The sequence below is a fragment of the Desmodus rotundus genome, chromosome 13 (assembly GCF_022682495.2).
Source record: "Desmodus rotundus isolate HL8 chromosome 13, HLdesRot8A.1, whole genome shotgun sequence".
NCBI classification, from domain to species: Eukaryota; Metazoa; Chordata; class Mammalia; order Chiroptera; family Phyllostomidae; genus Desmodus; species Desmodus rotundus.
Genome location: NC_071399.1, coordinates 14988459 through 15015762, shown reverse-complemented (window position 1 = coordinate 15015762; position 27304 = coordinate 14988459). Strand labels below are relative to the sequence as shown.

General features: G+C 43.4%; 1 protein-coding gene across 2 annotated transcripts; it reads right to left on the bottom strand.

The window, feature by feature from the left end:
• LONRF1 (LON peptidase N-terminal domain and ring finger 1) lies at window positions 1–25878 on the bottom strand. Of its 2 annotated transcripts, none has more exons than XM_053916540.2 (12): window positions 24949–25878; window positions 17732–17850; window positions 16657–16779; window positions 13703–13852; window positions 12932–13172; window positions 12738–12834; window positions 11318–11432; window positions 8104–8225; window positions 5436–5594; window positions 5158–5320; window positions 3611–3763; window positions 1–1337 (listed from the first exon to the last, which is right to left on the bottom strand). In XM_053916540.2, exons 1-12 carry the CDS (start codon window positions 25664–25666, stop codon window positions 1179–1181), a joined length of 2319 nt encoding a protein of 772 aa, XP_053772515.1. In that variant the 5' UTR covers window positions 25667–25878; the 3' UTR covers window positions 1–1178. The 2 variants fall into 2 exon arrangements, with proteins under 2 accessions (XP_053772515.1, XP_053772514.1); XM_053916539.2 differs by having other exon boundaries at window positions 12932–12980; window positions 24949–25794.
• Between the last annotated feature and the right edge of the window lie 1426 nt (window positions 25879–27304).

The following is a 27304-nucleotide window of genomic DNA, read 5'->3' as shown; positions in this document are numbered from 1 at the left end:
TTTATTATGAATTTAGCTTTTATTCAAAATTAAATAAGCAAAAGCAAATTTTTCAGAAACTTTTACAAATTACTTACATAAAAGAAAGTTAATAGGGACAGTTATAAGTTTGCAACGAATAATTACAAAAGTATCTAGGGCAGCATGAATATACACCATGTCGCAGCATGGTGGTCTAATTATGGTGAATAAGGCATAACTAACATTTGCACCAAGACCAGAATTAAGAAATAAAACATACTTTAAAAGCTTAGTTCTACATTAAGCTTCTTCTCTTCCCTCAGATCCTTAATGGGTTTAAACTATGTAATTTTTTTAAACACATCATGTCAAACGATAAATTACATAGATGGGCAATCAATGTGAAAAGCTCCTAACATGTACAAAGTAAAGTGGTACTGAGTTGAGCTCTCCATTCACCTTTATGTACAAGTAAATGTAAACCATATTTTCACAGTTTTAAGTGTTTTATGAATAGATGCACAGTACCATATCAGGTGTGCAGTTGTTCCTGAAAACCGGCTCTAGGGCCTGCGCCCAGCGCCTGGCGGCCACGGGGCCACAAGCATTTACATAAATAAGAAGGTATCATAGTCAATGGTCAAGACAGTTCAGCAAGAGCAGGATTTCCAACAGAACGACACTCAATACCATAGTTTACACACTTGTGCAAATATAAGCATTGGGACGGAGAAATCTGAGGCAAATTCTATTTGCCAAACCTTGTATCGCTGCTGTTGTAAACTTGGGCAATAAGTGACCCTCGGCAAGTTCTGCTCTCTATGGCTTTTTTTTTTTCTTTTAAAATCTTAAAGCCAGAGAAAATGCACACATATTACCCACACGCTTGCACTCACGCGCACACACACACACACCCCACATACATACACAGAGTTCTCATTTTATTTTAGAATATGGTACATAGTGCAACTTCATCACCATGTAGAGGTTTAACACACATTTGCTGCGTGTTTTTCTGTGCAAGTTCTTAGTGGTCTAAATCCTAGTTGAGGGTATTCATTTGCAGAACCACATGATTCTGGAGGTTGAAGGAAAAAAAAACCACAAGAGTTTCATTACATTTCTCAAACCAGCACTGGATGTGCAAAGGCAGCGGACAACCTGGCTGTCAGCACAGCCAGATGAGGGTAACTTTAAAGGAAGATCCACGCAGTTAGTTACTTAGATTGGTCTCTAGAAAAATAGGTCAGTATATGCTGTATCTTTGTCAACCGTTCTTTCAAAGACCTCATTGATAAAACCGACAGCTGGTATCGGGGATCCACAGGAAGAACTGCAAGAAGCCACCAACACCAGGCAGGTCCATTAGGAGTCACCTAAAAATAATTGACATTTTAAAGAATTAATTAAACAAATATTTATGTAATAACATACAGTAACGAACCACAAAGCCAGTCTTTATTGAGCACTTGCCCCTATCAGGTCTATCTCAAATTCTTTTAACAATAATGTAAAAGAAGCTATTACTATGCCCATATAAAAGAGGGAAACTGAAGCTCAGAAATTTAATACAAATTCTCAACTTGTATGTAGCAGAGCCAAGATTCAAATCTAGACCTGACCCCACAGCCAACACACTTTTCTCTGCACTGAACTGCCTGTAAGCAGGGTTTTCTCAACCCCAGGCTACTGGCATCTGTTGAGACCTGTTTAGCAGTGCCTCTACCCTCTGTCAGTAGCTAGCCCCTCCCTAGTTGTGACAATTGAAAATGTCTCCAGATATTGCCAAATTGTCCCATTGGGGTGAAATTGTCCCTACTTGAGAACTGCTTTCTTTCTTTAAAAAAAAAAGATTTTATTGATTTACTTTTAGACAGAGGGGGAGAGAAGGAGAGAAACATCAACATGTGGTTGCTTCTCACATGCCCCCTACTGGGGAGCTGGCTCACAACCCAGGCATGTGCCCTGACTGGGAATTGAACCGGTGACCCCTTGGTTTGCAGGCCAGTGCTCAATCCACTAAGCTACCCGAGCCAGGGCGATAACTACCTTCTTAAAGTAGATATTTAAAACATTTTTTTAAGTTAGTTGGTATTTTAAATTTTTTTCAAAGACTTGTGAAATCCTAGGAAAGATATAAGAAAAAGGTCTTCTTAGCCTCTTGCTTCTTTTGGGACATAAACACATGTCCAGCAAAGAAGTCCCTCTGATGTTGCAAGGGCTGACTTACTGGCTATTGAAAGGACAGAAATTTACAGAAAAGGATTTTTAAGCCACCTTCAGTACTGCCTGCACTTAGCTCAGCACCACGACCACCTCTTCTGCACATCAGAAACATCAGAAAACTACGTTTCCTAGACCCCCTTCTCCACGCGGTTCCGGGTTAGACTTGGCCAATGAGGCGCCCCTGCGGGGTGTACAGTTGTTAGACAGGAAGCCATTATTCTGTGGAGACTGTCGCCAAGTGTGGGCAGATGTGACACTGGCAGGCGCTTCCCTGGGGCTCCTGAGGATGGCAGCGGCTTCCCTGACCATCACCCCACGGAGAAGCCTGCCCTCCTGCGTCCCTGACCGAAGCCTGACCCAAACACACTCACAGGAGGCGGAGGGGCAGGAGAGGACAGTGAAAGGTGAGGGGGGTAAAGGCAACGCGAACGTAACGTTGAAGTTTTCTACAAGTTGGCTTGCTAACACTTAAAATTTCCTTATTCAATCTGGTGTTTATCAAAAGCTATTTCCATCCAGTTTAATCAGATTCAGGTAGGCAGTATTTTTTAAAAATATGCTAGACACAGCACTCAATCGGGAGATGGTCTGAGGCTGAAATTTCAAGTTCAGGTGCAGAATTCAGCCGGGATTCTGACAGACTTCAACCAGCCTTTGAACACTGGATGAGAGGCAGTGCGCGCCACAGTGGGCTTCTCTCCATCTTCGTGTTTATTCACAGTCATCACTCATGAAATCTGTTACCTTCCGACCACAAACGTTTTTATTCAACTCAATTCGGAATGCCTGCGCCTAGCAGTTAGCGCTTTGATGAGTCTAAACTCAGGTTTTCCAGGACAGGGACACTTCGTTTATGCTTCTTACAGCACCTGCTGCACAAGTTTGCTTGTCTACAAAGTGCTCACTGTGTATTAAGTAGACTGAGCTTAAATATAAACCCTAAGTACCTGGGCTAGACCATTAAATCATCAGCTGCCTGAGGAGTGAAGTATTAAACATGAAGAAACAAAAATGAAAATAATTGCCAGGCTCAAAGTTGGGAGTAGATGTGAGAAAAGAATTTTTTAAAGTATAGAAAATGATAACATCTCTCAACTGTCAAAGAAGAATAGTTGACTGGCTCAAAGGCACAGTTGTCTCAAAGTCACAATTTGCTAGGTGGTACCATGTCCCATTTGTAGTTCCTTAGTCCTCCTTCTGGAAAAGGGCACCCTCAGTTAAGGCCTCCTCCTCCCTCGGCCCTCGCCCCTACCCAACATGCAGCGGGCACCACCCACCGGAGAGCGCCGCCGGCTTCTGAAGGCGGGACAGAGGACATGCTGTGTGGAAAGGGCAATGAAAAAGAAACTTAAAAATCTACTCATCTGGGTCTATAGAAAAAAGTGAGACTTTTGGAAACAACATCAAAGCCATCACATCATACCTGAAGGTTTTCCTCTCTCCTGGGCATTGATCCAAAGTGCTGAAGAATTTGGCTCCGAAATCTGTCTCTCAAATTCTGGAACCAGCTGCAGGCTTGAGAGTATACCAAATCATGAAGCTGCCTGAGACCCTCTATCTCGTCTTCATTCTCAACCTAGAAATACAACCGTCAGTAAGACTTCTGCGTCTAATCTGCCTTGCCTGACATCACCAGCCCTACTAAAATGAGAAAAAAAGAACCCCAGAAAAACAAAGAATACCTATTCCAGTTCTAGATCAGAAAGTATTACGCTTATGCAACACGTATCATCATCTCCTTCTGCCTCACAGAATGCCAACAGGCTACCCCGAAGACAGGCGGCGAAGCCTGACGGCCACCCGGCCTCTCTGAGTAGCAGAGCAGCGTGGCAGAGCCCCACCAACAGCCCCAGTGAGGAGGAGGAGGGGTTAGACTGAGAGTGAGTTCTCGGACCAAGGTTTACTCTAAATTGCAATTCCTTTTGTCTTTATGGATCAACGGCTTTTTAAAAGCAGTGGAACTGAGAAAGCAGAAGAATACAGTTGCTACAATGTAATGAAAGATCATGGGGAAGAGGTTTAAGGTATAGACAACATGCGGAAAGTGTAACAGGGTGGAAGACAAGCATAATTATATCTTTTACCAAGGAACTGGATCAAAAAAACAAAAAAAAGTACCAAATAACTTAGCATATAAGTCAATGTATCAAAAAACAGAGAATAAATTATGGAATGACGAAATTCAGCTGGAAAGACCCAAAGCTATGGCCACCTCTATCATCCCTCAGTACACCCTTGAGACCACTGGACCATGCAGCAGCGAACGGGCAATTAAATGCACCAGCCGTCCAGCCTGAGATCCAGGGTGGGAAGATGGAACATTAACTTGCCCATCTCCTGGTGATTTCTTCAACACACATTTATATCCCCCTCACTATCTGCCAGGGAGTGCTCTACTCCCTGTACATTAACACATCTGAGCAAACACTAGGCTTGACTCACCCTTTCCCACTTCAAGGATGACTCGATATAAAAACAATAAAGGGACTCTAAAAACATTCTGAAATATAAAAGGTGAATCTATAGCACATAAGAGACGAGAAAGTACTTCTTACTTTTGAAGATTTGAAATGAAACATAGGAGTTTAAAAGGCATCTACTTTAGCACAACAATGTAAATGCACTTAATGCCACTGAACTACTTATACTTAAAAATGGTCAAAGGTCAACCAACTGCTCTTGTTAAGTGCCCGCCATGCAAATGCACACGAACATTCTAGGTGCCCTGCTGGCTGTTGAGCCTGGAGAAAAGATGAGGGTCTAGGTTCCCACCTCCCACGGTCTCTTGGAACTCACAATGATGAAGCACAAGACAGGAAAAAGGCATGTTGGAACTGATTTGCATAAGTATTGACGAGGGCCTCTGATAGGATGAACTGTTTTATCTGCCTAGAAAAAGAGCCTGGATGCCAGTACAGTGCCTAGGACCGAGTACACCGAAGTGTGCTGGGAAAGAATACTTTGCGGTACCTTAACATCTTCCAGATACTCAATGTCTGCAGTGCAGTATCCATCTTTCATTCCTCTTTTTAAAACCCTAAACCGCTTTCCTCCAACTGTATCCACCACAGACCTTCCATCAGGTAAGAAATGTACATTTCTAATTTGTAACATACAACCGTAATCTGCAAAACTAAAAGAAAAACTCTAGTTAATATCAAAGTTCAAGCAACAAGCATGCAAGTTCTCAAAATATTCAAGGCAAGTCCCAATATAAATAAGAATATTTAAGTACACAGAAAGCATACCTATTTTGTGTATCACTGACACACATCCCGAACTGTTTGGTTCCAGTTTGTATACTTCTCCGAATCATCAGTCTGTATCTTGGCTCAAATACATGCAGAGGGCAAGGCACAGTGGGGTAGGCCATAGTGCAAACAAATATTGGGACATTCTTGGTCAAGCTGAAGAAGAAAGAAGCTTATTATACATCATAACACTCAACCAGAATGAGTGAAGCTTGCAACAGTAATAAGTTAATATAAAACAGAAAGAAATTAGCCCTACATAAGGTGACTTTTATTCTTGCCAGGAACAAGAACTGGCATCGCCTACATTACACTCACACAGATACAATATTAGCCTAAAAAACTTGTTTCTGACCCTCCTACGTATACGAGTCAATCTGAGTTTGAGACACCAGAGTGTCAGACAGCACTAAGTACCTTTACGAACCCAAAAGCAATTGACCATAATTACTATTTCATATCAGAAACCTGCCTAAAATATCTGTAACATGATGGAGTTAGTATCTTTTATCTGTAAGACACTCTTAGTTACTCTTAGATAACAATAAGAAAGGCTGAGCTCCCAGAAAAGACAAAAAGGAAATCATTAAAAATATTTTCAAACTCACTATTCAAAATAGTAATTCAATAACACGTCCCCAGATAATTAAAATGATGCATTTTCCTTGATGGATTGACAGAAAGTAAGGAGGACAAAGGCAACGCCCGGCTTTGACAAGGGTGCAGGGGAGTGGTCAGTGCAGGGGGCAGATTGAAACAGTACAATCATGTTGAAGAAGAATTTGGCTAAAAACATCAAAAACGTTTTAAAATGTTCATATCCTTTGAACCAACAGGCTCACTTTTTCCCCCCACAAGTGCCAAAAGAATGCTCAATACAGTATTGTGTATAGTAGCCAAACTTAGAAGCAAAAAGAGAGTACTAGCAAAATCATTTTTGACATAGCCATAAAATGGAATACATTTTAAAGTACATATAATGAAAAAAAGAGGTTACAGAATAATATAAATAAAACAACCCCATCTGTGTTTAAACTGCATTTCTCTATATTGAAATAATGTTTAATACACAAGTGCTAGTTCCTCTACTTTTACAACTGTATTCTACCATCACGGAGCACTCTCCTTATAAGCAAGAGAACTAGTGGGACAAAAAGCCCCAGCAGACCTATTCATCAGCAAACCTTGTAAGCAGCAGTGGCGGTACCCTTCCTAAACAACAGCCTCACCAGTAGGCAGCAGGAGGCCCTCCCGGGTCTCTCCACCTGTCATGCCTTGGACTGCACCCTTGGGGGCTGGGGGCGTGGCCGTATCACTGTTTAAGAGTTCAAAAGTATGTTGCAGCTTTCTTATAGCTACTTTTTTGTAGTGTTGATCGAAATGCTTCATAATCTGCACATCATAATATTTTTTATCATAAAATCACACAATAAGCGCTGGGTGGTATGGCTCAGTGGATTGAGTGCCTGCCTGCAAACCAAAGGGTTGCCGGTTCGATTCCCAGTCAGGGCATATGCCTGGGCCCCAGTAAGGGGCACGTGGGAGGTGACCACACACTGATGTTTCTCTGCCTTTGTTTCTCCCTCCCTTCCCCTCTCTCTAAAAATAAATAAATAAAATCTTTTTAAAAAAATCACACAATGAAACATCCGTTCCACGAGAAGATAAATCAATATTGATTTCTATAGAAAAAAAAGATCAAAAGTCTTTCTTCTGTGGAAGGCCACTGGCCCAATGAAGACATTTGGTGAGCACTTACTGAAAAAAAAAAGAGTCTACAAGCATGATTAAATTTTTCTTAAAAAGTGAGAAATATAAAATCTTCAATTTATATAATTTGAAAAATAATGGCAACCAAATTGCTCAATAAAAAGAGCATACAAAAAAAAATGCAGTTTTATTCTTTAGTGTGTCTACTTAAAGGAAAATGAAAGGAAAGGAGTTAAGAAATTAAAAACCTATGAAAGAAATTTAAAGGGACTCAAGTGACTGGTCAAAGAGGGAAAGACATGGAAAAAGAAAAGTACAAGAAAGAAAGGTATACAGAGGAACAAAACCAAGTCCAACTTACCCAGCCCAAATCAGCCATGACGTGCTCTTAACAGTGGTCTGTTCCACTAAGTCCCAAGGCGACCAAGCTACCTCCAGCGTGTTCACTTTCCTGTTCCTAACTCAGCATTTTCATTAAGTTAGAGTTTTTCCCCTAAGTCCTGGCCCCCTTTTCCAATTTCAATCTCAGGCCTCAAGGTCTCATCTTCCAAACCTCTAATTGGCTAACCCCCTGCCAATCCAGACCATTTATCCTCTACCTTCCTCCTACCCTGCCTTGAGGTCTGGAAGTCCCTGTCCTCAGAAACCAGCTCCACTTCTCCACTCTGGATTCTGCTCAGGAAGTGACTGAGAAACACCCCCCCCCCCCCCCCAAACACTGCTTCAGTACAAAGAGCTGAGTCAGCAATTCCCAGCAGAACATCTGGAAGTTACCAAATGAACTTCTTAGAAATTCTTTTTAGGACAGGAGAAGCTGACCAATATCTGTCTAGAACACTCCTCGGACTATACGGGTGGAACTAAAGACAGGACCCAGCTTGCCACAGGAAGGCTTCTCCTGTTTTAAAAGGTAGTAGTTTGTAATTTGATTGTGTTTTTATGAGAAGAAACTTACTGTGAGAGTTCAGCAGTTTCTTCATCATATATTTTTTTTCTCTCAGACAGCTCATCAGGCAGATACTTCACTATTAATTCTTCCAGCAGCTGTGTGACACAGTACCTCCTATCTGCTAGATACTGAAAGACAATATTATTTTACTTTCCAATACTTTTTTTCACACAGGATAAAACAGGCAAAACAGTTTAGCTAATAGAATAAAGCCTTTAGCACATATTCACACAGTCAGTTCTGAATTCATGAGGTGGGGGGACCTTCCAGTGGATGACGACGAGCAGGCAAAGCTGTCTTAGGCTCGGCCCAAGAGCTTAATGACACCCGGCCGCAGCACAAGCCCAGCACTCTCCGTGAGCCTGGGTCCTGCTTGGACCCCAAGCCCCGTGTCAGCAGCTGGCAGCCTGCCCCTGCCGTCCCCCACACCAAAGGCCAAGTCCAACACGAGGGCTCATGGGCACCTGAAACTGGCATTTTTATTGAGAAACAAAAATAATATAAGGAATAAAGAAAATGATGCATGTCTTATTTTAAAAAAGCAAAACTCGCTCCCCCCTTTTTGTTCCCTGCGCCAGGGGCAGAGTTCCCAGACAACATTTCCTCTTTCAGATTCCCCTGCCCCCGTCACTTCACCACCACTCAGACCCCTCCATCAAGAGGTGGGATGTCCCATACAATCCCCCCAGCTCCGGGTCAGGGGGTTCATTCTACCACTCCCTTCGTACTCCTGAAAACCTGCCCCCCACGTGCCTTTTTGTGTCATTATTCCAACTGCTAACGGCCATCTCTTTCACTCCTGCCTATGAAAAGCCCACCAGTCTTTTAAGGTCTGGCTCCAGTTTACCTTTTCCATAAAGTCTTCCTTAATTATTTTTCTGTCTCCCGAGAACCCCATGTTTTACTGCTTGCACCACAGAAAAGTCGGCTACCACCACACCCTGCACTGTGCCACAGGGACAGAGGTACCTCAACTGTCTCTCTGTAACCGGACCAAACACTGCACTGGAACCGGGTTAGAGTGTACGCGCAGAACTTTAGACAAAGAAAAATGCCCCATACAAACGTATTTAATAAAAGAGGAAAACTTTTTGGTAGACAATGTTGAGAGTAGATAAACAGAAGCCATCCTTTAATCTGTGGAGCCAGCATAAATAAGAGTTTTGTCACCATCCAATGAAAATTGAAGTAGGAAATAAGAGAGGTTGGGAGATGGGTAACTGCAGTGGTTTTCAAATGTTAGCATGAATTAGGGCGTGTGAAAATGCGGATTGCTGTGCCCCCCTCCGGAGTTCCTGACTTAATGGCTCTGGAGTGGGGTCTGGTCTTTCTAACAAGCTCCCAGGTGATGCAGATGCTGCTGGCTGGGGGCCCACACTGAGCCCCACTGCCCCGGGGCCCTCTTGAACAGGTAATATGCATATAGACAACTCGCAAGTATGTTACAAAATTAATAAATTATAGGCACTATAAATGCAATTTTATTACCACTTTTCTACTAAATTAATAAAGATGTTTTAAAATTTAATATGCATGCATTAAATTTGGGGAAATATGACCTCTCTTAAATTACTAATAGGAATCTAAATTTGCATACTTCTAGGGACCTAAGTAATTTGGTAATTGGTTTTAACCATCTTATAAACACAGAACCTTTAAGCTAGTAATTTATCTCTCAGGAATTTATCTTGAGGAAATATTCAAAGACATAACATGGTATATAAAAAAGAGAAAACAAACCAATTTACATAACCAACAATAGGAAAATGTTAAATCATTAGATTAATACACTGCTATAGAAATTCTATCTTTAAAATATATTCAAACTAAAAATTGAGCAAAATAAAATCCTAAGTAGGAAAAAGAAATCCGTAGAGCATACCAATTTTAACTTTTTAAATACATACATACAGATTACATTACATAAGGTCTTCTCATGGTTGGGACACAGGATAAAGTTGTTGTTAAACAATATGCTTATTTTCTTTCAAACTCCAAACATCTTTTTAAGGTGAGCTATCTCTAAATTTAAAGCGATGTATCTAATGGTTAATCAATCTAAAAACTCTAGAAACAGAGGGAAAAGAGCATATCTAGAGTACTTCACCTGAAAACCCTGAAGTGTATTAGTTGAACATGTAATCGGCAAACGCCTTAAGAATAAGTTCACCTTGTTTCCCGATGCTGTTGTGCACATCCTCTAGATGGTTCCGTGGTTTACGCATCAGCTCGTCATATAAGACACACATCACACATAACAACCCACGGAATAGTACGCTACCCATACAGAGTTGTGCTTGGTATACGGGAAATAGCTATGAATGTTCAATAGCAAAATGGTTTTTATCACTTCTTTATCCAGATTTGGAAGACACTTTTTTTTTAAACGAGCCTGTCAACCTCCAGAGTTGGGCGCAATAAGCAGACAAAGTGCTGACCTCTTGCTGATCAATGCCACCAGTGCAGCCGGAGCTCAGGAAGACAAGGCTCTGGCCCCACTTAGGGGAGCTCCAGCGGCCCGGGCATGACTGACGGTGTGATCCTCCCTCCCACCTGTTGCAGGAGGTGCCCCCTGGGATCTAGCCGCTTTCCCAACACAGGTTATCAGCGCTGATCACTGACCACACAAGAAGTGGTGTGGGAAGCTGTGCCTCCCGCTCCTTGCCAGTCTACCACTGCCCTGTCCAACATGGTAGCCACTGGTCACACGTGCCTCCTTAAATACAAGTCCTCAGTCGCATGAACCACATTTCAAGTGCGCAACATCCACATGTGGCTAGTGGCTACCACACGGGACAGCACAGAAAGACGGCGTTTCCATCTGTGCAGAAAGTCTACTGCACAGAGTTGTTCCGATGTCAAGGGGCCTGAGCTAGGCCAGAAGTTTAGCCTGTTACTGGGGAGTAAGGCAGGGCAGTTGGGTTTGCCCAATATTGTCTCATTAAAATGGAACCTATTCCTGGCCAGGTACTTGACCATACCTGTTTTATTAAAAAAAATTTAGTGTGGGGGCGTGGTCTCCAGGACCTCTCTGCTTCCCGACACCCTCTCTAACCTCACTTTCTCCAGCACTAACACGTGGTAACGAACCGCTCTCCCTGACCGTCACTCGGCACACATAATGTCATTCATCCCGAACATGGTAATCACACTTCTATGGCTGCACAGAAATAAAACCGTGCCACTGAAGTTGGGCGCAATAAGCAGACAAAGTGCTGACCTCTTTCAAGCTCTCTTTGCAAAGGGGGCAGTGTGGCGTGTGGTCCAAGCAGCGCTCGAGGCAGTTCTTACAGAACGAGTGTCCACAGGGGGTTGTTACTGGCTCGAAAAACAACCTGAAACCAACCAAAACATGTGTTAGTTGTCACACTGAGCTCCCTACTGGAGCGACTGGACAAACTAGCAGCAGAACCACGGCACTGGTCTCCACTAGAGGAGGAAGGAGGGTCTGACGGGAGAAAGAGCAAAGGGACAGTGGTGATGCAACCTCGCTCTCCTGGAGAGCACCCTGCGTGTTCTACCGATAGAGATGCCCCGACAAGGCCCTGCGACCGTACTAACTTCCATAACGACCACTGGCCCCCTGCGGCACTGACCACTTGCATGGGGCTGGTCCAAACTCAGACATGCGGGAAACGTGGAACACACACCAGATTTCAAAGACTTCATGCGAAATAAGTAATGTGAAATATATCATCAATAATCATTAAATAGCTTTCATAGATTCTTATTTTCTTGTCTCTTTAAAATTGGTTTTCTTGATAAGCTTATAAAAGCTTTACTATATAAAATTCATTAAGAGGAGTAATCCAATAAATATTACAGTTAAGTCCTAAAGAAATACTAGGCCTAATACCAAATGCAATACTCAAATAACATGGGAAAGCTAATGATAAATAATAATAAAAAATTGTTTCCTAAAACACCTCTGAATTTCCTAGAAGTATTATTAGATGTCTGGGTACTTCAGAAATTGTCGGGTCTCATCCCTTTACCTCATAAAAGAAGAAACCTAGACTCAGAGTTGGGAGCCTTGCTCGGGAATGCAGGGAGTACGGCCAGCCCCGCGGGGCCAGGGCCTGGCCTCCCGAGTCTTTGTACGCTGTTCCTGTGACTCCACACAATATGCATAAGAGGAACACGTTCTTTCCAAACTAGCAATCGTTTAGGGTTCTCAGCATTCTACGTAAGGAAATCCCTAGCCAATTGCACTTTAACAGGATCTTATGGTTAAAATACATAAACAAGACAGAGTCAGATACGTATAATACATAATTAGAATTCTTACCCAAATGTAAAATCATGGATGTTTCTAAATTATAATAAGTATAGCTTTTATAGTACAATTTTCCAGATACTTTTTATATTGAAGGCATTTGATTCTTACAACACTGTGATAGAGAGTATACAAATACTGACCCCACTTTCTAAATAAGGAAAACCAAGGTTCACACATTAAAGTTACTTGTCCAAGGTGTGAAAGGTGAACCTAGGAGTAAAATTCCTATCTTTTCATATTTAGTACAATATTCTGTTCATTTACACTGTCTGTTATTACAGAGGAGGTCACCTTTATCCACCCTGTATTTTATTTACATTAATATAAAAAATTCATCTTTTCTAAAATGCTACATACTGACCTCATGCACAGAGAACACTCAAAGTCTGAGACATCGATCAGTTCTTCTGGGATGTCGCCATAAGCTAAGGAAAACGTACAGGCTTCACTGGGAGATTCTATTCAAACAAAGAAACAGGGTTGTCTTTAGGAAAAAGTTTAACAGTTATTCTAAGTAAGTAGATATGTTTCCTATGGATGTAGTGGAATTTTTACCTCCTTGCTTTTTAAGCTTATTTCTCCCATCTTCATTGACAATCACGTCCTGTTCCAAAAGAGACAACTTTCTTTTCAGGAGGGCGCCTTTTTCTCGAACAGAGAGTGAAGGCTCTGAGGACACTCTTTTCAAGCCATCCTCCCTGGTGGGCCTTTCTGTGGAGTTTATAGCCTGTGCTGACTGGGTGCGGTTTAAGCTTCCCTTGAGAGGCCCCAACGGGACCTCTGCTATTTCTTCATTCTACAAAAATACAATAACAAGGGTATCTGTACTTCTTTCCTGTCCTTCAGTGCTCTCACCAAGAACCAAACTGAAATGAAATTTCAATGTCTTGTAATGTCCATTTCCTCTTCATTTAACAGCACCAACTTTTAATTCTAAAACCCTGGCTAGTGAATGATTTTTGCCAGTACTTACACAGCCCTAGACATCCAGCTCACTTATATTTCAACGAGGTTTAAGCAGCTATCCTAATATAGCTGTTCCTCTCCTGAGGAAGCTAAAATAAATACAATATTCTCCATTTTCCAGTAGACGAAAAGTTTTCTAATATTCAGGCGACTTAAAATTGTGATTCATGAACAAGTCTTTTTACATAAAAGTTTTTAGTATAAAATAAAAGGTTATAGACAAAAAATCCTATTGAGACAATTATTAAATAGCTTAACAATACCTAAACAGGTTCCAGAACTGAAATTAGGGGAGTGAAGATCTTAATGCGTAAGGAAACAGACACGCTAACCCCTTGGTGGTCTTCTTTCACCCTTTACCTGCTCTGGGCTAAGCTCGCTGGCAGAGTGAGGCTCTTCTATCACCGATGGGAAACCGAAAGGTTTGTTTTTAGTGCACGGCAACGAACTCCAGGAAGAATCCTTCAGGCCTTCTTTTAAGTTTTCAGGTGATAATAAGTCAAATAAAATCTGTAAGAGAATTATTATAAGAATAATGAAAAATATAAAACATTTGGTTAAGGACAAGTTAATAAAAAGTTATCTAATATTTAAGAATTTGTAGAAAATTCATAGCAGGCATTATTTTTAATGCGCAGGGAAAGAGGAGATTAAGTGATAAGCGGGACTGCCAAATGTGTGTAACAGCCCTTCAAAGCCAACGTGTGCCTCAATGGGGTCAAGTCGTCTCAGCGAAGCGATTCCAAAGGAAGGCACAGGAGTGGTTCAGCTGGAAGCCTGAGAAGGGATCCAAGATAAAGGCTGACTTTTTAATGTCAGGATGGTAAAAAGAGGAGATCTTAGAGGAACAGAAAATAATTACCTCTGAAGATCAGCGAGTCCCACCTGTCAAAATAGTTCATGGCTCACCTCCAATGTCTACTTTAAGGCTGGACTTAAGAGTGTTTATGTGAACTAAAGAACTTGGACCTCTAACTACAGAACTCTAAAAATTCCATATAATTAGCTTTGTAATTTAGCTTCTCACTGAACAACCGACCTGCTCAGGCAGTCACTGTGCCAGCTCCTGGCCGGGAGCACCAAACGGCAGTTGCCCCGTAATAGCTGGTGGTTACCCTGTGAGGTAGCTGCAATACCAAAATCTCTGGGCACTTCTATCAGGAATACACCTATCACTCTCAGAGAAACGGGGTAGGTCAAGACAGGGGAAGAACCTGGCTAGAGGACATGAGAAGGATACAGGGTTTTTTTTTTATTTTTTTGGTTGCCAAATTAGCTGTATTTATATGTACAGCAGAGCATTTCTTAACGTCTAAATTTGGAGGTTTGATCTTTCAGCTCTACTATCTCTCAAATACAAAAAATTAGAATTATTCCTAGTCATTACAATATAAATAAAAGAAAATCTATACAATGTAAATGTGCCTATCTGGTAGGCACTCAAGCAATGCCTCATTTAATGAACAAACATTCAAACATCTGTATATGTTCTCACATTTCCCTTGATTTGAAAAAATGGACTGAACACATGCCTACCCTAGAACCCAGCCACTCTGCCCCTAGGTGTACACCAAAGAGATATAAAAATGTATGTCCACGAAATGACTTACACAAGAATGTCTATAGCGGCGACTGGAAACAATCCGAATGAAAGTCACTGCTATTAGTGGACACCACAAATTGTGGGGTGTGCATACAATGGAATACTTAGTGAACAACAAAAATGTTTTAATTGCTGGGTGTATCTCAAAAATATTATGTTGGAAAAAAAGCCAGACACAAAAGAGCACACCCTGTATGATTCCAGGTATTATTAAGTTCTAGAACAGGCAAAACTACTCCACAGAGACAGAAATCTCAACAGTAGTTGCCGCTGGAAGCAGAGAGAGAGGGAGTTTCCTGGAAAGGAGATGAGGGAATTTTCTAGTGTGATGAAGACATTCTACATCTCGATGGGCTGTTGTTACATGGGTTTATAATTTCTCAAAACTCACTGAATTATAAAATCCATGCATTCCCTTACATGTAAATTATACCACAATTTATAAGAAGCATATTGGGGAAAAACAAATATTTTAAAGTATCAGGTATTTTGCATTCACCTGACTGTATTAACCAACAAAGAAATATTTACAGGCATATGAGGATATCCCACAGCATGGAAAATACAAAATTATAAGCCCTTAAAAAGTCTGTAGTCTCACCAGGGAGGTAACACTAACAAATACAGAACAGTAGAAAAACACACAACGGTTAACAAATTCGTGTTAAATCAGTGGGCTCAAATGTATATGCAAACAATCCTAATAGAGGATATGCCAATTGTTAGCCCGCTTCCTAAGACATTTGGGACATGAGAAAAATTGTAAAGTCCTCATATTTCAGGGTACATAAGACTCTGTCGAAGTGCTTCTTAAACTATGTCCCAGGTCCAGAGATTTTAACTCCAAAGGTCTGCAGTGGGCCCAGGAATCTTTGTGTTTACCACGCACCCCAGACGATCCGGACAAAAAGCCGCACTCTAAGAAACACAACAAAGTGACTGAATGATGAGGAATGTTTTGAGGACACTGAAGAGAGAATCATGAGCGGGCACTGAAGTGGAGTTAGGGTAAGGATTTCCCCCGAACGGTTTCAAAATCTCTAGTCTTTGCCAGATGCTCTGTGAGTAAATCTGACAAACGCTGAATGCTACCCTCACGCCAGCATTAGCAAAACCTCTGAGAAGCTTTGAAGAAACCTGTTTAACTTGGTTTAACCTAATGTTTCCCGAAGTCATTTGATCAGAGAAGCCCCTCCCTTTTCTCTTTTAATGGACACCTACTACTGCACTACAGAACAAACTTGAGAAAGTGGAATACTGACTACTGAGAAAAATGTTTAAAAAAAAAGAAAGGAAGAAAAAAAATCAGGAAAACAACTTGACTGGGGCGGTACTCCTGGCACCCATAAAAAGCAAAGGTTTAGACCTGAAATGAAAGGCAAACACCAGGCCAATAAAAATTCCTGAGCAGAAACATCATGGCAACTATGTTTAATTAAGGGTAATTAGTCTGGCTCAGATAAAACAGACTATTAGGGAACATCTAAATTTAACAAAGCTATAATGCATTTACATATTTGTGAATGAAATGTTTTGATTTCAGTAAGAACTCAAAACACTAAGTATAAGAACCTGAAAACCACTTGTCGAATTGCTACGAAATCTGACTTACAGATTCCTTCTGTTCTTACCCTAGTTTTCCAATCAGCATTTTTCAGAATAAGTGTGTTTTAGCCCAGCCTTGCACTGTTAAAGTCGGTAACCTGATTACCTTTTCCACCTCTAGCTTCGCAGGCGCGAAGTCTTCATCAAGGGCTAAGCACTGCAGAGACAGCTGTAGGGCGTCGCCCAGAAATCCGGCGGCACGGAGCACCTTTCCTTTCCTGAAGTAGACCTTCGGTACAAGCACACACGCGTGACTTTTCTGGTAGACTTGTTTTTAAAAAAATTAGTGTCAAGTAAAGAAAAAAGAAAAGGTCTGCTCAGAAATGCTCATTTTGAAACCCTGAATGTCTCTTTGGCGCTCAGAGCATTTTAAAGGTGTATTCACACACTGCCCGGGAGAGGCACTTACCGAGGAACCGAGGCTGAGAAAGTGACTTCGAACCGCAGTCCTAATTCCATCGTGCCAGGGGTAAGTCCAGAGGGTTCTTAAGCTGTTCATGCAGAGCGTTTTCCCTCTTATTTGTTAAAATATATGTGCCTTGCACTAACCTGTCATGCTAGCATGGAATTCTAGGTAATTTTTGTAATTAATTAATAATTTTTGGACCATCCTTAATATACTGTCTTCAAAGGCACAGTTCTGAATGGAGGAAGAAGTCACAACCTCTAGTTTAAAAAATATGTATGGGAGATGGACTGATTGCCTTGGCAATTGGCTAAATAGGGAAATTAGTAAAACAGATTACATACACACCACAAGTCTTTTTCAAGCTGCGTGGCAAGGCAACCTCTCTGCCCCCGTCTACTGTATGAAATCACCTCCTAATGATCTGGTTCCCATCATGACGCCCCACTCAGTTCTGCAGCCTCAAGGACCTCTTCCCTTTCCATTAATAACTCCCTGCATCGATGGTCAGTTCGTATCCATCTTCCCAATACAGCCAGTTGTATCTCTTTGAGGACATTTTGTATACTGAAGTCTCTACTTTCTTTTTCCTGTGCCTTGAATTCAGGATGTTCTTTAGTTAGGAAACAAAGATTTCTTGTAATTCATTGAACTTAAATTTTGAGGACTCTGAGCCAACCAAACCATTCTGTTAAAACTTATAACCATAAATGAAAGCATGTTCCTTACAGCTGAAATTTTTAAATGTATGCAAAATGTAAAACAGTAATTTTACCTCAGGCCAATTTGGCAGTTGAAAGAGAACTGCATTCAGATCTTCTATGGCTGCTTTAAACTCTTGGAGACCAGCATATGATTCAGCTCTGTAAATCTTTAGAGTCAAGTTGCCAGGCTCTGAAATAAGTATTTTATAAAGGTTGATTAGTTTTCAAAGATTATTGTATAACCCACAAAATACATCATACTAGATTTAACAATTAACCTAGTCTGATTCCAGTCAATAACCACCAAACCAGATGTTATGAACCAAGCACAGTACAGGTGCAACCTGCGTACACGGTGAATTTTATCTAGAAGTTACATGAACTCATAAGTAGACTAGACTATTTTAGGGGAGAGAATTATGGTTCGTAAGATCACTGGAAATATTTTTATAATATGATTAATCACCTCTAAGAAAATAAATGTTTTCTTAAAATAGGGCATTCTATACAATTTAAAATACATGTCTTAGATATTTTTAGATTTGCCTGTTTATGGTAAATTTTAAATTTTTTACAGCCTCGTTTCTGAACCCTTCCTGATGAACAACAGCATGCGTCACTGCTGCATGTGGGATTCTCAGTGACGAGGACGGACGAGCCCGTCCCAGGAGGTCCACGACAGCCCTGATGCAGGAGGTAACAGGTGGACTGAGAGTCAGTTTTCTAAAAATGTCAAAATTTTAATCCCTGCCATTAGCAAGAATGGTATGAAGCCATTCCAAAACAGGTTAATTTCAAATGTTCCCAAGGAAAAAACTTTGTTTTTAATTTCTCTATCCTCTACCTCTCTACATGAGAAACCAAATTGGTATCCAATGGCCACCACAACTTCAGACACTCAGCTGGTTCACCCCATACCATAACCAACTGCTACAAGTATATAGATTCTATAATGGAAGTGTAAGTAAAAAAATAATTTTCAGTACATACAGACTAACCCGACTCTTCTTTTAAAGATATTCATCTTTGACGCTTTCGAACAAGTATGCATATAAAATAAAGCATTAATTGTGAGAAGGGCAGAAAAACGTATAATACCTCATTAAACAAAAACTATTACAAAACTCAACTGCTTCACGGTTTACTCCAGTTTTTAAAAGGTTGCTTTTCTACAGATAACTCTCGACTGAAAAATTACAGTAAACAGACTTTTTTCAATTGCTGGTGCTTGAGAATTGAAATGATACTGTTCCCTCAAATTTATACCAATGAAAATCTTTAAAGAAAAATAAAATTAATATTTCATGAAAACATTTCTTACTTCCTAAATGAAAGACATGTCTAGACTATTTTTGTCTTTTGTTTCTTAAAGCAATATAATTGAAAATCGTTCTCTCTGGAAAGAAAAAACATGGAAACCAAAAGCTGATATGACTAACCAACCGAGAATGAAAAGTTGTAGCACAAAGCTAGACTCTGTAGGCGTTCAAAGGATTGTACTCCATCCCTGCCTTTGGGGAGCTTATTATCTAATTAGAAGGGGTTTTTCATTGTGAAACAGCATCGTGTAATCCTGACCTGACAAGCACAACTGAAGTTCAGAAAGGGGAGAGCAGCATGTGCCAAAACAGCCCAAGAGTGAGTAGTAGATGCATCAGCACCAGCAGCCCTGAGCTGCGAGAAGAAGGCTGGGCAAGCAGGTGCAGATTCCCACCCACAGCTGGGGTGCGTCCAATAGCAGCCTCGAGCGCCGCCTCCGCTCCCGCACCACCAGAGAGGGGACTTCACTGTCACAACCAGCAGTCCTGGCCCCCTTCCTGAGCTTTAAAAAATTTCCCACTCTGTTCTTGCACAGCGAGTCCCCATCGCCCCCATCGCCCCATCCGTGATGCAGTGCACACTGAGAACCACTGAATTTCACACCCTTTCATCAGTGCCTTCACTGCTCACACGGCTTCGGCTTCGTTACAAGGCGCAGCGCTGGAGGGAGTGATGGGGAAGGCCTGCCTGAGAAGACGCGGGCCCCCTCTGAGACTGCTCCGCTCCGACCCACGTCCCCTCTCCGCTCAACACAAAACACTCAGACCGTCGAGAATCCCGAAGACAGGACTAGAGGGTCAGATTTTGAAGCTTTTGCTCCCTAATTATTCATAGTTCGTGTTTTTATTGAGAACTTCAATTATCAGTGGAATAAGTATATTGAATGACTATTAGTGAAAAAAATCAGGTGAGTTCAAACTCTCCATCCTTTTTAAAAAGAGATCAGAGCCACCTCTTCTTAATCCTAAAAAGAGCCGAACGCACTCTTCAAGGCCCTCTGCACAGCCAAAGCAGTAGTTTCGCACACGCCAAACGCTCGGGCCACAGCTCGGGCCACAGCGGCTGTTTCCTCACTGTATGCGCATAGCATTAACTTTAAAATCTATTGTTGTGCTTCCTCCATTATTTCCTGTTTTTGTATCCCCCAAGGCCTGGCTTTCCTAAGTGATCCTTCATCTTTTTCCAATCCTTAGGAATATGTGTGATTATTAATAGGTTCTGTCTTTAGTTCATTTTCAAGAAATATTTTTTACAAGTATAAAAGTTATTGTCTACTTATAAAATTTGAAAAATATAGACAAATAAGAATTAAAATTATTTTTCCCACCACAAAGAAATAACGAGTATTGGCATATAACTTGTACTTTTTAATGTAGTTTTATAAAATATACCACATACACTGTTTATAACCTGCTTTTTTGTCAATGTAATTAAGTCCCCTTGATTTGTAATGGTTGCAAAGTATTGTACTATATACACAATCTTAAGAATTCCCCACTCTGCAATTTTTACTTCCAATTTTTGCTAATATTAATAGTAGTGTGACCATCTATCTATATGGCTTTACATGTTTATTTCCTTAGTTATTTTTTATAAAGCTGAATGACTGCGTAGAAAGTTATATAAACAGTTTTCAATACATTCTAATCCTCCTTTTATTAAAAAAAACTTCATTTTACATTTCCATGAGCTGTGTTTTTGTTTCCTATAAAAATACAAAAAAAACCCAAAACCAGTATACATGCATTTCTTCAGTGCATATGTATCAGTATAAAAACTCACTATTCATATCCTTTTTCTCATTCTGAGTGTTGTTTTCTTTGATTTATATGTGGAGCTATTTCATAAATTTCAATGGCTACACAAAATACCAAATTTCTTTGCTTCTTTTACTTTTCAAGTTCAGTGTGGAGGACTTGGTTATCACAGTCCAACTATGACAAGTTCTTAGTGATTGATTAATAAAGTCCAAGAATAATAGCTCGGCATAATAATGAAGACCATGACCACTGGATCCAGAAGACCTGGGTACAGGGCCACTTCGGAAGGTCACCTGGCTCTCCGAACCCCAGTCTTCTCACCTACAGAATGCTGGCAACCTATGACGTAAGACTGTTGTGGGGACTAAATGGGATAAGGCATGTGAACGGTTAGGACACTGCCTAGCACAAAAGTGCTCAATAAATATTATTGTTGTAATACAAAATATTTCAAAAGTGGATGGAAAAATGAGGTTAGATCTTGATACAATGTTTCGAGTCCTTCGTAAAGTATGACTGAATTCAAATCTTTTCACATAACCTCATTGATCATTAAAAACCTTTTATATTTTCCTTAAATGTATTCAGTATTTATCCATAACTTGACTAATCTTTGTATGCCTAAAGCCTTGCACTATCTATGTTTTATTGATGTAGGCTAAAATGTTTCTACTAATTACCATGTGCAAGCCAGAACCAGGATTTACCCCTCACTCTGGTCACGTTATTAATGTGGCAGAGAAAAGGACAGGACTTGACATCACAAGATTTAGATTTCAATTTCAGCTAAATCATCCTGTAGCTGTAGCACAACTTTTACATTTATAAAAAGTACTGTATTTTAATTAATTTTGGGGGGGCATTTACTCTGTCAGGCACCATTCAAAGTGCTTTACAGGTTTTGACTCAATTCTCACAACAGACCTAGGTGGTTGTTATTATTTGTACCTATCTACGAAGTAGATTCTATTCTCTCTTTTCAGATAAGGGAACCAAAACAGGGAGGTCAGACCACAAGCCCAAGGTCAGAGAGTAAGTGGAGGGCAGCACTGGCACTCAGACCTAGGCCGTCAGCTCCCAGCATGCACAGTGCTACCCACAGTGCTACCCACTAGGCAACACTGCACCTCTAGCTTGAAGTGCCTTAATTTCCTTCTAAGGACAGCAGTGCTCCACAGGACTCTTTGTACAGATCAAATGCTGTAAAGAGTTTAAAAATACTTGGCAATAATAGTCAAGGACTGTATAAAGACAAAATACATTAAACACAAAAATGTCCTCCTCAAAGTATTTTAAACAAAATGTTCTCCCATGTATGACCTTTATTAAAACAAACAAACAAACAAAAAAAACATCCAAACTGTAAATTATTCTGTTCTGTTCCCTTCTTTGGGGCAAGAAGGGCATACAAAGGGAGGATGCAAGTCTGTAAAAATTCATTAAAACTAAAAGAAGACAGCATAGCAAAGTGGGATCATTTCAACAGACTCAAGTATAAAGACTCAATGCAGACAAGACTTTTACATAATATCTTTGAATACTAAAAAGACAGCAAGTTATGAAACATCTGAGAGTTATTACCAAAGATCAATGGATGAAGTGTTACCTAAATATACTTCAATTCAACAGAAACTTATGTAATCTCAATGGGAAATTTCTGATTTTGGCAAAGGTTTTCAAGCTTTTCTTTCTTGTTGACAGAGATAAATTTGAATGTGTGTGGGCTAACTATAGACTAGATTATTTTTTTCTAGTTAATAATATTTGTTTCATTTGAAGAATTACATGAATTGAGTGAAGTTCTTTTTTCACTGCCAACGATGACCATATCATTAACTACAACTGTACAATTATATAAATACATTCCAAATCCCTACCTAAGTAGCCAACTCTCAGGAAAGTTAAAGGCTAACTGTACAAATAGGTTTATAACTCTACTAAATATTTTTGTTTATGCCCATAAAATGTTATGCACATACCTGTATTTTACAACTAAAAAATCAAAGGATGAAAATGTGGTCCTCATTAGTGTCATTCAGACTTATTTTAAGTATGTAATTAATAATTTTTGAAGAACCTAAAAATGAGGGGAAAACAGGCTACCGAGGTGAAAGGCAGGAGACCTGGGTTCTAGTCATGCAAAAGTAGGACTGAGTATTCGAATGGGAAAAATTCCCAGGTGCTGTCTATGCAAATTGAAAAAGAGAGAGAAGACCTTTCAGAGTCTTTTTCTATTAAAAAATAATAGCGTCAATGTAAGGGCCACAATCTTCCTTAATTAAGGGATTACTGGTCACAGAATGCAAAGCTAGACATTAATTAGTAAATGTTGCTCAACTGTTCTTCCGTGGATTAGACCTGAATTCTTATGAAACACCTAATTTAAGAGGTCAAATCGCAGAATCATAATATTGAATAGAGCTGTCAATAAGTTGCATCCTTTATTTTACACTAATGACAAGGAAAACCCCTTCTTACAGATTTATGTTACACATTTTCACTGGATGAGCTCTAATGGCAGGATGGACCCTGGTCCACGATTTAGGAGAACTGGAGCGTAGTGTTGCTGCCTCTACAACCAGCTAGTTTGAGGACAAGGCATTTCACTGCCCTAGCTTTGCTGCTTTGCTTTTAAAATCAGGACGGTGGCCTAGAGGTGGAGTTGTCTGCATCAGAATTTTGTATACCAAAGAGTTCTCTTTTGTTCTGGACTTGACATTCTGTTCTATTTTATAACTGCCTACTCTCCATAAAAAATAGTCAAAGTGTATGAAAATGTAGCAGGCTTGTACTTTGAAGTCTGAAGATATTAAGTAACTTAAGGTAAAAGAACCAAAACAAAATACTTTGTTACATAGTTTATAAATTTACCTACTACCTAACATCAGTTTATATTTTAGATGCCTATTTTCTTGGAGATTATTCCCCCAAGTATTATTTTCCTGAAAATATAGATGCTAAGCTTGAAATAGGTCTATTTAGTTAACACAAGGTTTAACAGTGTCACTCTTGACATTTTGGGCTTGGCAATTGCGTGGGAGGCAGTCCTGTGCATTGTAGGGTGTTTAGCAGCATCCCTAGCTAAATGCACCAGCACTAATCCCGTACGGGGTGACAACCAAAAATGTCTCCAGACATTGCTCCAGATAATGTCCCCTTGGGGGAGAGGGGCAAAATCTCCCTGGTAAAGAACCACTGATTTACAGAACTCCACATTTTACATAGACAAGTCAGGCAACATGCCCCTTCCAGAGCCTAAAACCACCTAAGAAAAGTACTAACCTAGGTTAGGAGGCCGAAGCTGCTAAGGAGAAGCAGACAAAGGACCTAAAGGCCATTCAGTCCCCACAGCTTGATCAGGAATGCTAAAGCAAACTGAAGCGTGGCAAAGAATTCCAGGAGACTACCTCTTTATCTTGACCATGAACTAGGTGTATTCGAAAGCAAGCACATAATGTGTTTATGAAATAAGTATGATCTGAAATAGACAGGCTGAAACCCTCAAAAGGAACCGCTCCTGCGGGCGTTTTCAGGTTACGACTAAAACACCCCTGGGCCGCTCGGACAGCCGCCCGGAGCGCCGCGGCCCGCGGGGCCCCGGGGTGATGGGTGCGGGCGCCGAGCTCCCGCCACGCCCACCGGACGTCACCCGTTACACAACGCCGCCCCCCTCCAGCTTATGCAATTCTGCCCTCCCGCGGCTTCCAATTGCCCCGGTGACTTTTGTGGGAGACCAAGGTAAACGCTGCCCGCCAAGCCCCGCTCAGCTGGGGATCCTCCCCGCGTCCCGGCTGCCGTTTCCCCGCGGGGCACGCGGCCAATGACCGGAAAGAGCGCGGCAGGAAGAGAGGGGCCGCTCGGGCTGGCCCCACTCCCACCCATCCCGGGCGGCCCGGCGCGGGCCCCGCCGTTCTCGCGGCGCGCGCCCCCAACCGCCAGGCCGCGGCCGAGGGAACCCCGCGCCCGCGCGCCCCTCCCCACGCCGCGTCACAGCCAGCTCGGAGGGCCATCCCCGTTGTGACCGAAGCACCCCGGGGCGCCGCCCCCTCCCACACCCTCGCGGCCCCCGAGACCCGACACTCGGGAGTCCGGCGGCCCCCGGGGAGCAGAGGCGCCTCCCGGGGGCGCAGACGAGCTCTGGGCAGCCCGCCCGTCGGGGACGGGAGGGAGGGCTCGGCCCGGCCCGCGCCGCATCCCCGCTCCGTCACCTGCTCGAAGCGCCTCGCAGGCGGCGGCCAGGGCCTCCCGGTAGCGCCCCTCGTGCAGCAGCTCCCCGAGCCGGCCCGCCGCCCGGGCTCGCTCCAGCTGGCCCGGGAACCACTTCTCGGCCAGGTGGTTGAGGACGACGCTGGTTCTGAAGCCCGAAGCGGCGATGGCGGCGGCCAGAGGCGGCGGCCGCGGGGTGGTGCCCTCAGCATCAGTGGCCGCGGCAGCGGGCGGCAGCCGGTCCCGGCAGAGGCGGCAGCGGGCGCGGAGCTCTCTCCGCAGGCAGCGGCGGCAGTAGCTGTGGCCACAGGGAACGGTCACCGGCTCGCTCAGGAAGCCCCGGCAGCCCAGGCAGCTGAGCAGCCCGCCGGCGCCGCTGTCCGCGCCCGCCGCCCGCGCCGCGCTCCAGCCCAGCCCGTGGCGGAGCCGGTAGTTGAGCACCAGGCAGTCCACCAGGGTGCCCAGGCACTCGGGCCTGACCGGGGCCCCGCGGCGCAGCGCCGCCGCGTACGCCTCCAGCGCTCCCTTCAGGTGGCCGCCCAGGGCCAGCAGCTCGCCGCGGCGGAGCAGCAGCTCCCAGCGCTCCGACTCGGCGGCAGCGCGCTCCAGCCGGTCTCCGCTGCCGCCGTCCACTTCCCAGAACCGGCCCCGGCCCCGCGGCCTGGGGCCCATCTCCCGACTCCCTCTCAAGGAGCTCCTCGCCACGGCCGGAAAAGACATGGCCCGCGGAGGACTGCTCCGCTGCCGCCGCCGCCAACCGCCGCCACGGCCCCGGAGCCTCCCGGGCGCGCGGCTCCGCACGCGGCCCTCGAGCAGGGGGGCGTGGCGCGCGGACACGGCGGGGCGGCGCGCGCCCGGGAAGCCCCGGGGGCGGGGCCTGCGGGCTCGGGGTGGGGCCCGGTTCTGCGAGTGCTCCGGGACTCCCCCGCACCGCCGGGTCCCCCAGGGCTGACTGGCTGGCTCCGCCCCTCCCGAAGCCCCTCCTGGCGAGGGACGCGACGTCAGATGATCCCCCAGCCGGGATCTAATTGGCTTCTCTCGAAAGAAGGGCGTGGCTTGTAACTGAACAAAGCTCCCAAAGCCGAGTCCTCCATCCCCCTTGTCTCTCCACCCTTCGCTCCCCACCTGCTGAGGCTGTTCTCCGAATGCGTGCTTCCTGGGTGCTGCTCTGCGGAGAGGTCTTCGTGGGGCTGAGCCCCAAATTGCCATCCCTCCCCTGATATACCCGCCCACCCTAGTGGGGAACCTGCTCCCTCTTCCCGGCCCGTGGGGCCTCCCTGTGCAGTGTCCCAGTTGTCAGGGGCAAGGCTGCATTTTCATTAGTTTACGCCGAAGTTACAGATGGACATGCAGAGGTTAGAGGGCCTAGGAAGGCACAAAGGTGGTCTAATGACTTTGAGACTCCTGGAGTCTAGAGTCTATCAACTTTATAAATAACGTTACGGGACAAGGGCCTGTCCCTGAGCAGGTCTGCCTAGGGCCAGATGTAGTGTGTGGGTTCTTTGTGTAGGGAGGATTTCACAACACGAGCCCAGGTGACTATGAGGGTACGTTCATTAAAGCTGGGGACAATGAAACAAGGAAGGGCTTAGCATAGAAGAAGCAGCAGGAGAGCCTAGGCTGGGCTGCCTGAGCTCACTGGGAAGTCAGAGAAAAGGGGGCTTTGGGGACAGGTTCGGGCGATCAGCCTGGGACAAGCTGCCTTAGCGTTTAGGAGATGCGTCCCTGTGGGGAAAGACGCAGGGACAGGGAATGCACAGCCTGCTCTCCATAGGGAGAGCTCCTGCGCTGGGTCCTTTGTCTTGAGGCTTTTCTTGCGCAGGCAGGAATCTTAAAGGTCTCAGGGGAGGGTTTCAGTAGAATAGTCATCAATTATCCAGGTGTGTCTTTCAGGGTCATGGTCTCCACTGATTGGCCAGTGGCAGGGGAAGGGGGTCTTTAATCATTGCAGTTGGTGTTGGCGTCCCCCACCTGGTTTTACTGCTTTTCTGGGCCTGGAGCTGAAACAACTGAGACCTAGATGTTATCTCCAGGGAGGAGAGGCCAGGCGAGGAAAGATCGTCCTGGGGGTTGAGGTCCTTGTTTTCCCAGTTTTGCTTCCTGCGGGCCTTGAGCCTTTTGCCCTGGTGTCTGCACCTGGCTGTAAACTGCTTGGCCATCGTGTTCAGCTGTGTGTCTCAGTTTCCCTATTCCACTCACCAAGGAATTTTGCTAGCTTCCTGTCTCAAGATACCCCAGCCAGTTCTTGAGGTGACTCCAGGAGGGCCAGGCAGTTTTGTCTGATGCCAAGTGACTGCTGCCTTTGTTATTTAAAACATCCCTACTTCCAGAGAGGAAGCCCACAGGTTCCCAAGGTTT

Coding starts and splice junctions, on each gene's coding strand:
- LONRF1 (XM_053916540.2), bottom strand. CDS start 25,666: ATGTCTTTTCCGGCCGTGGCGAGGAGCTCCTTGAGAGGGAGTCGGGAG. Junction 13,853..16,656: donor CGAAGCTAGAGGTGGAAAAG/GTAATCAGGTTA, acceptor ATTCTCTTACAG/ATTTTATTTGACTTATTATC. Junction 13,173..13,702: donor GCGAGCTTAGCCCAGAGCAG/GTAAAGGGTGAA, acceptor GTATTTTTGTAG/AATGAAGAAATAGCAGAGGT.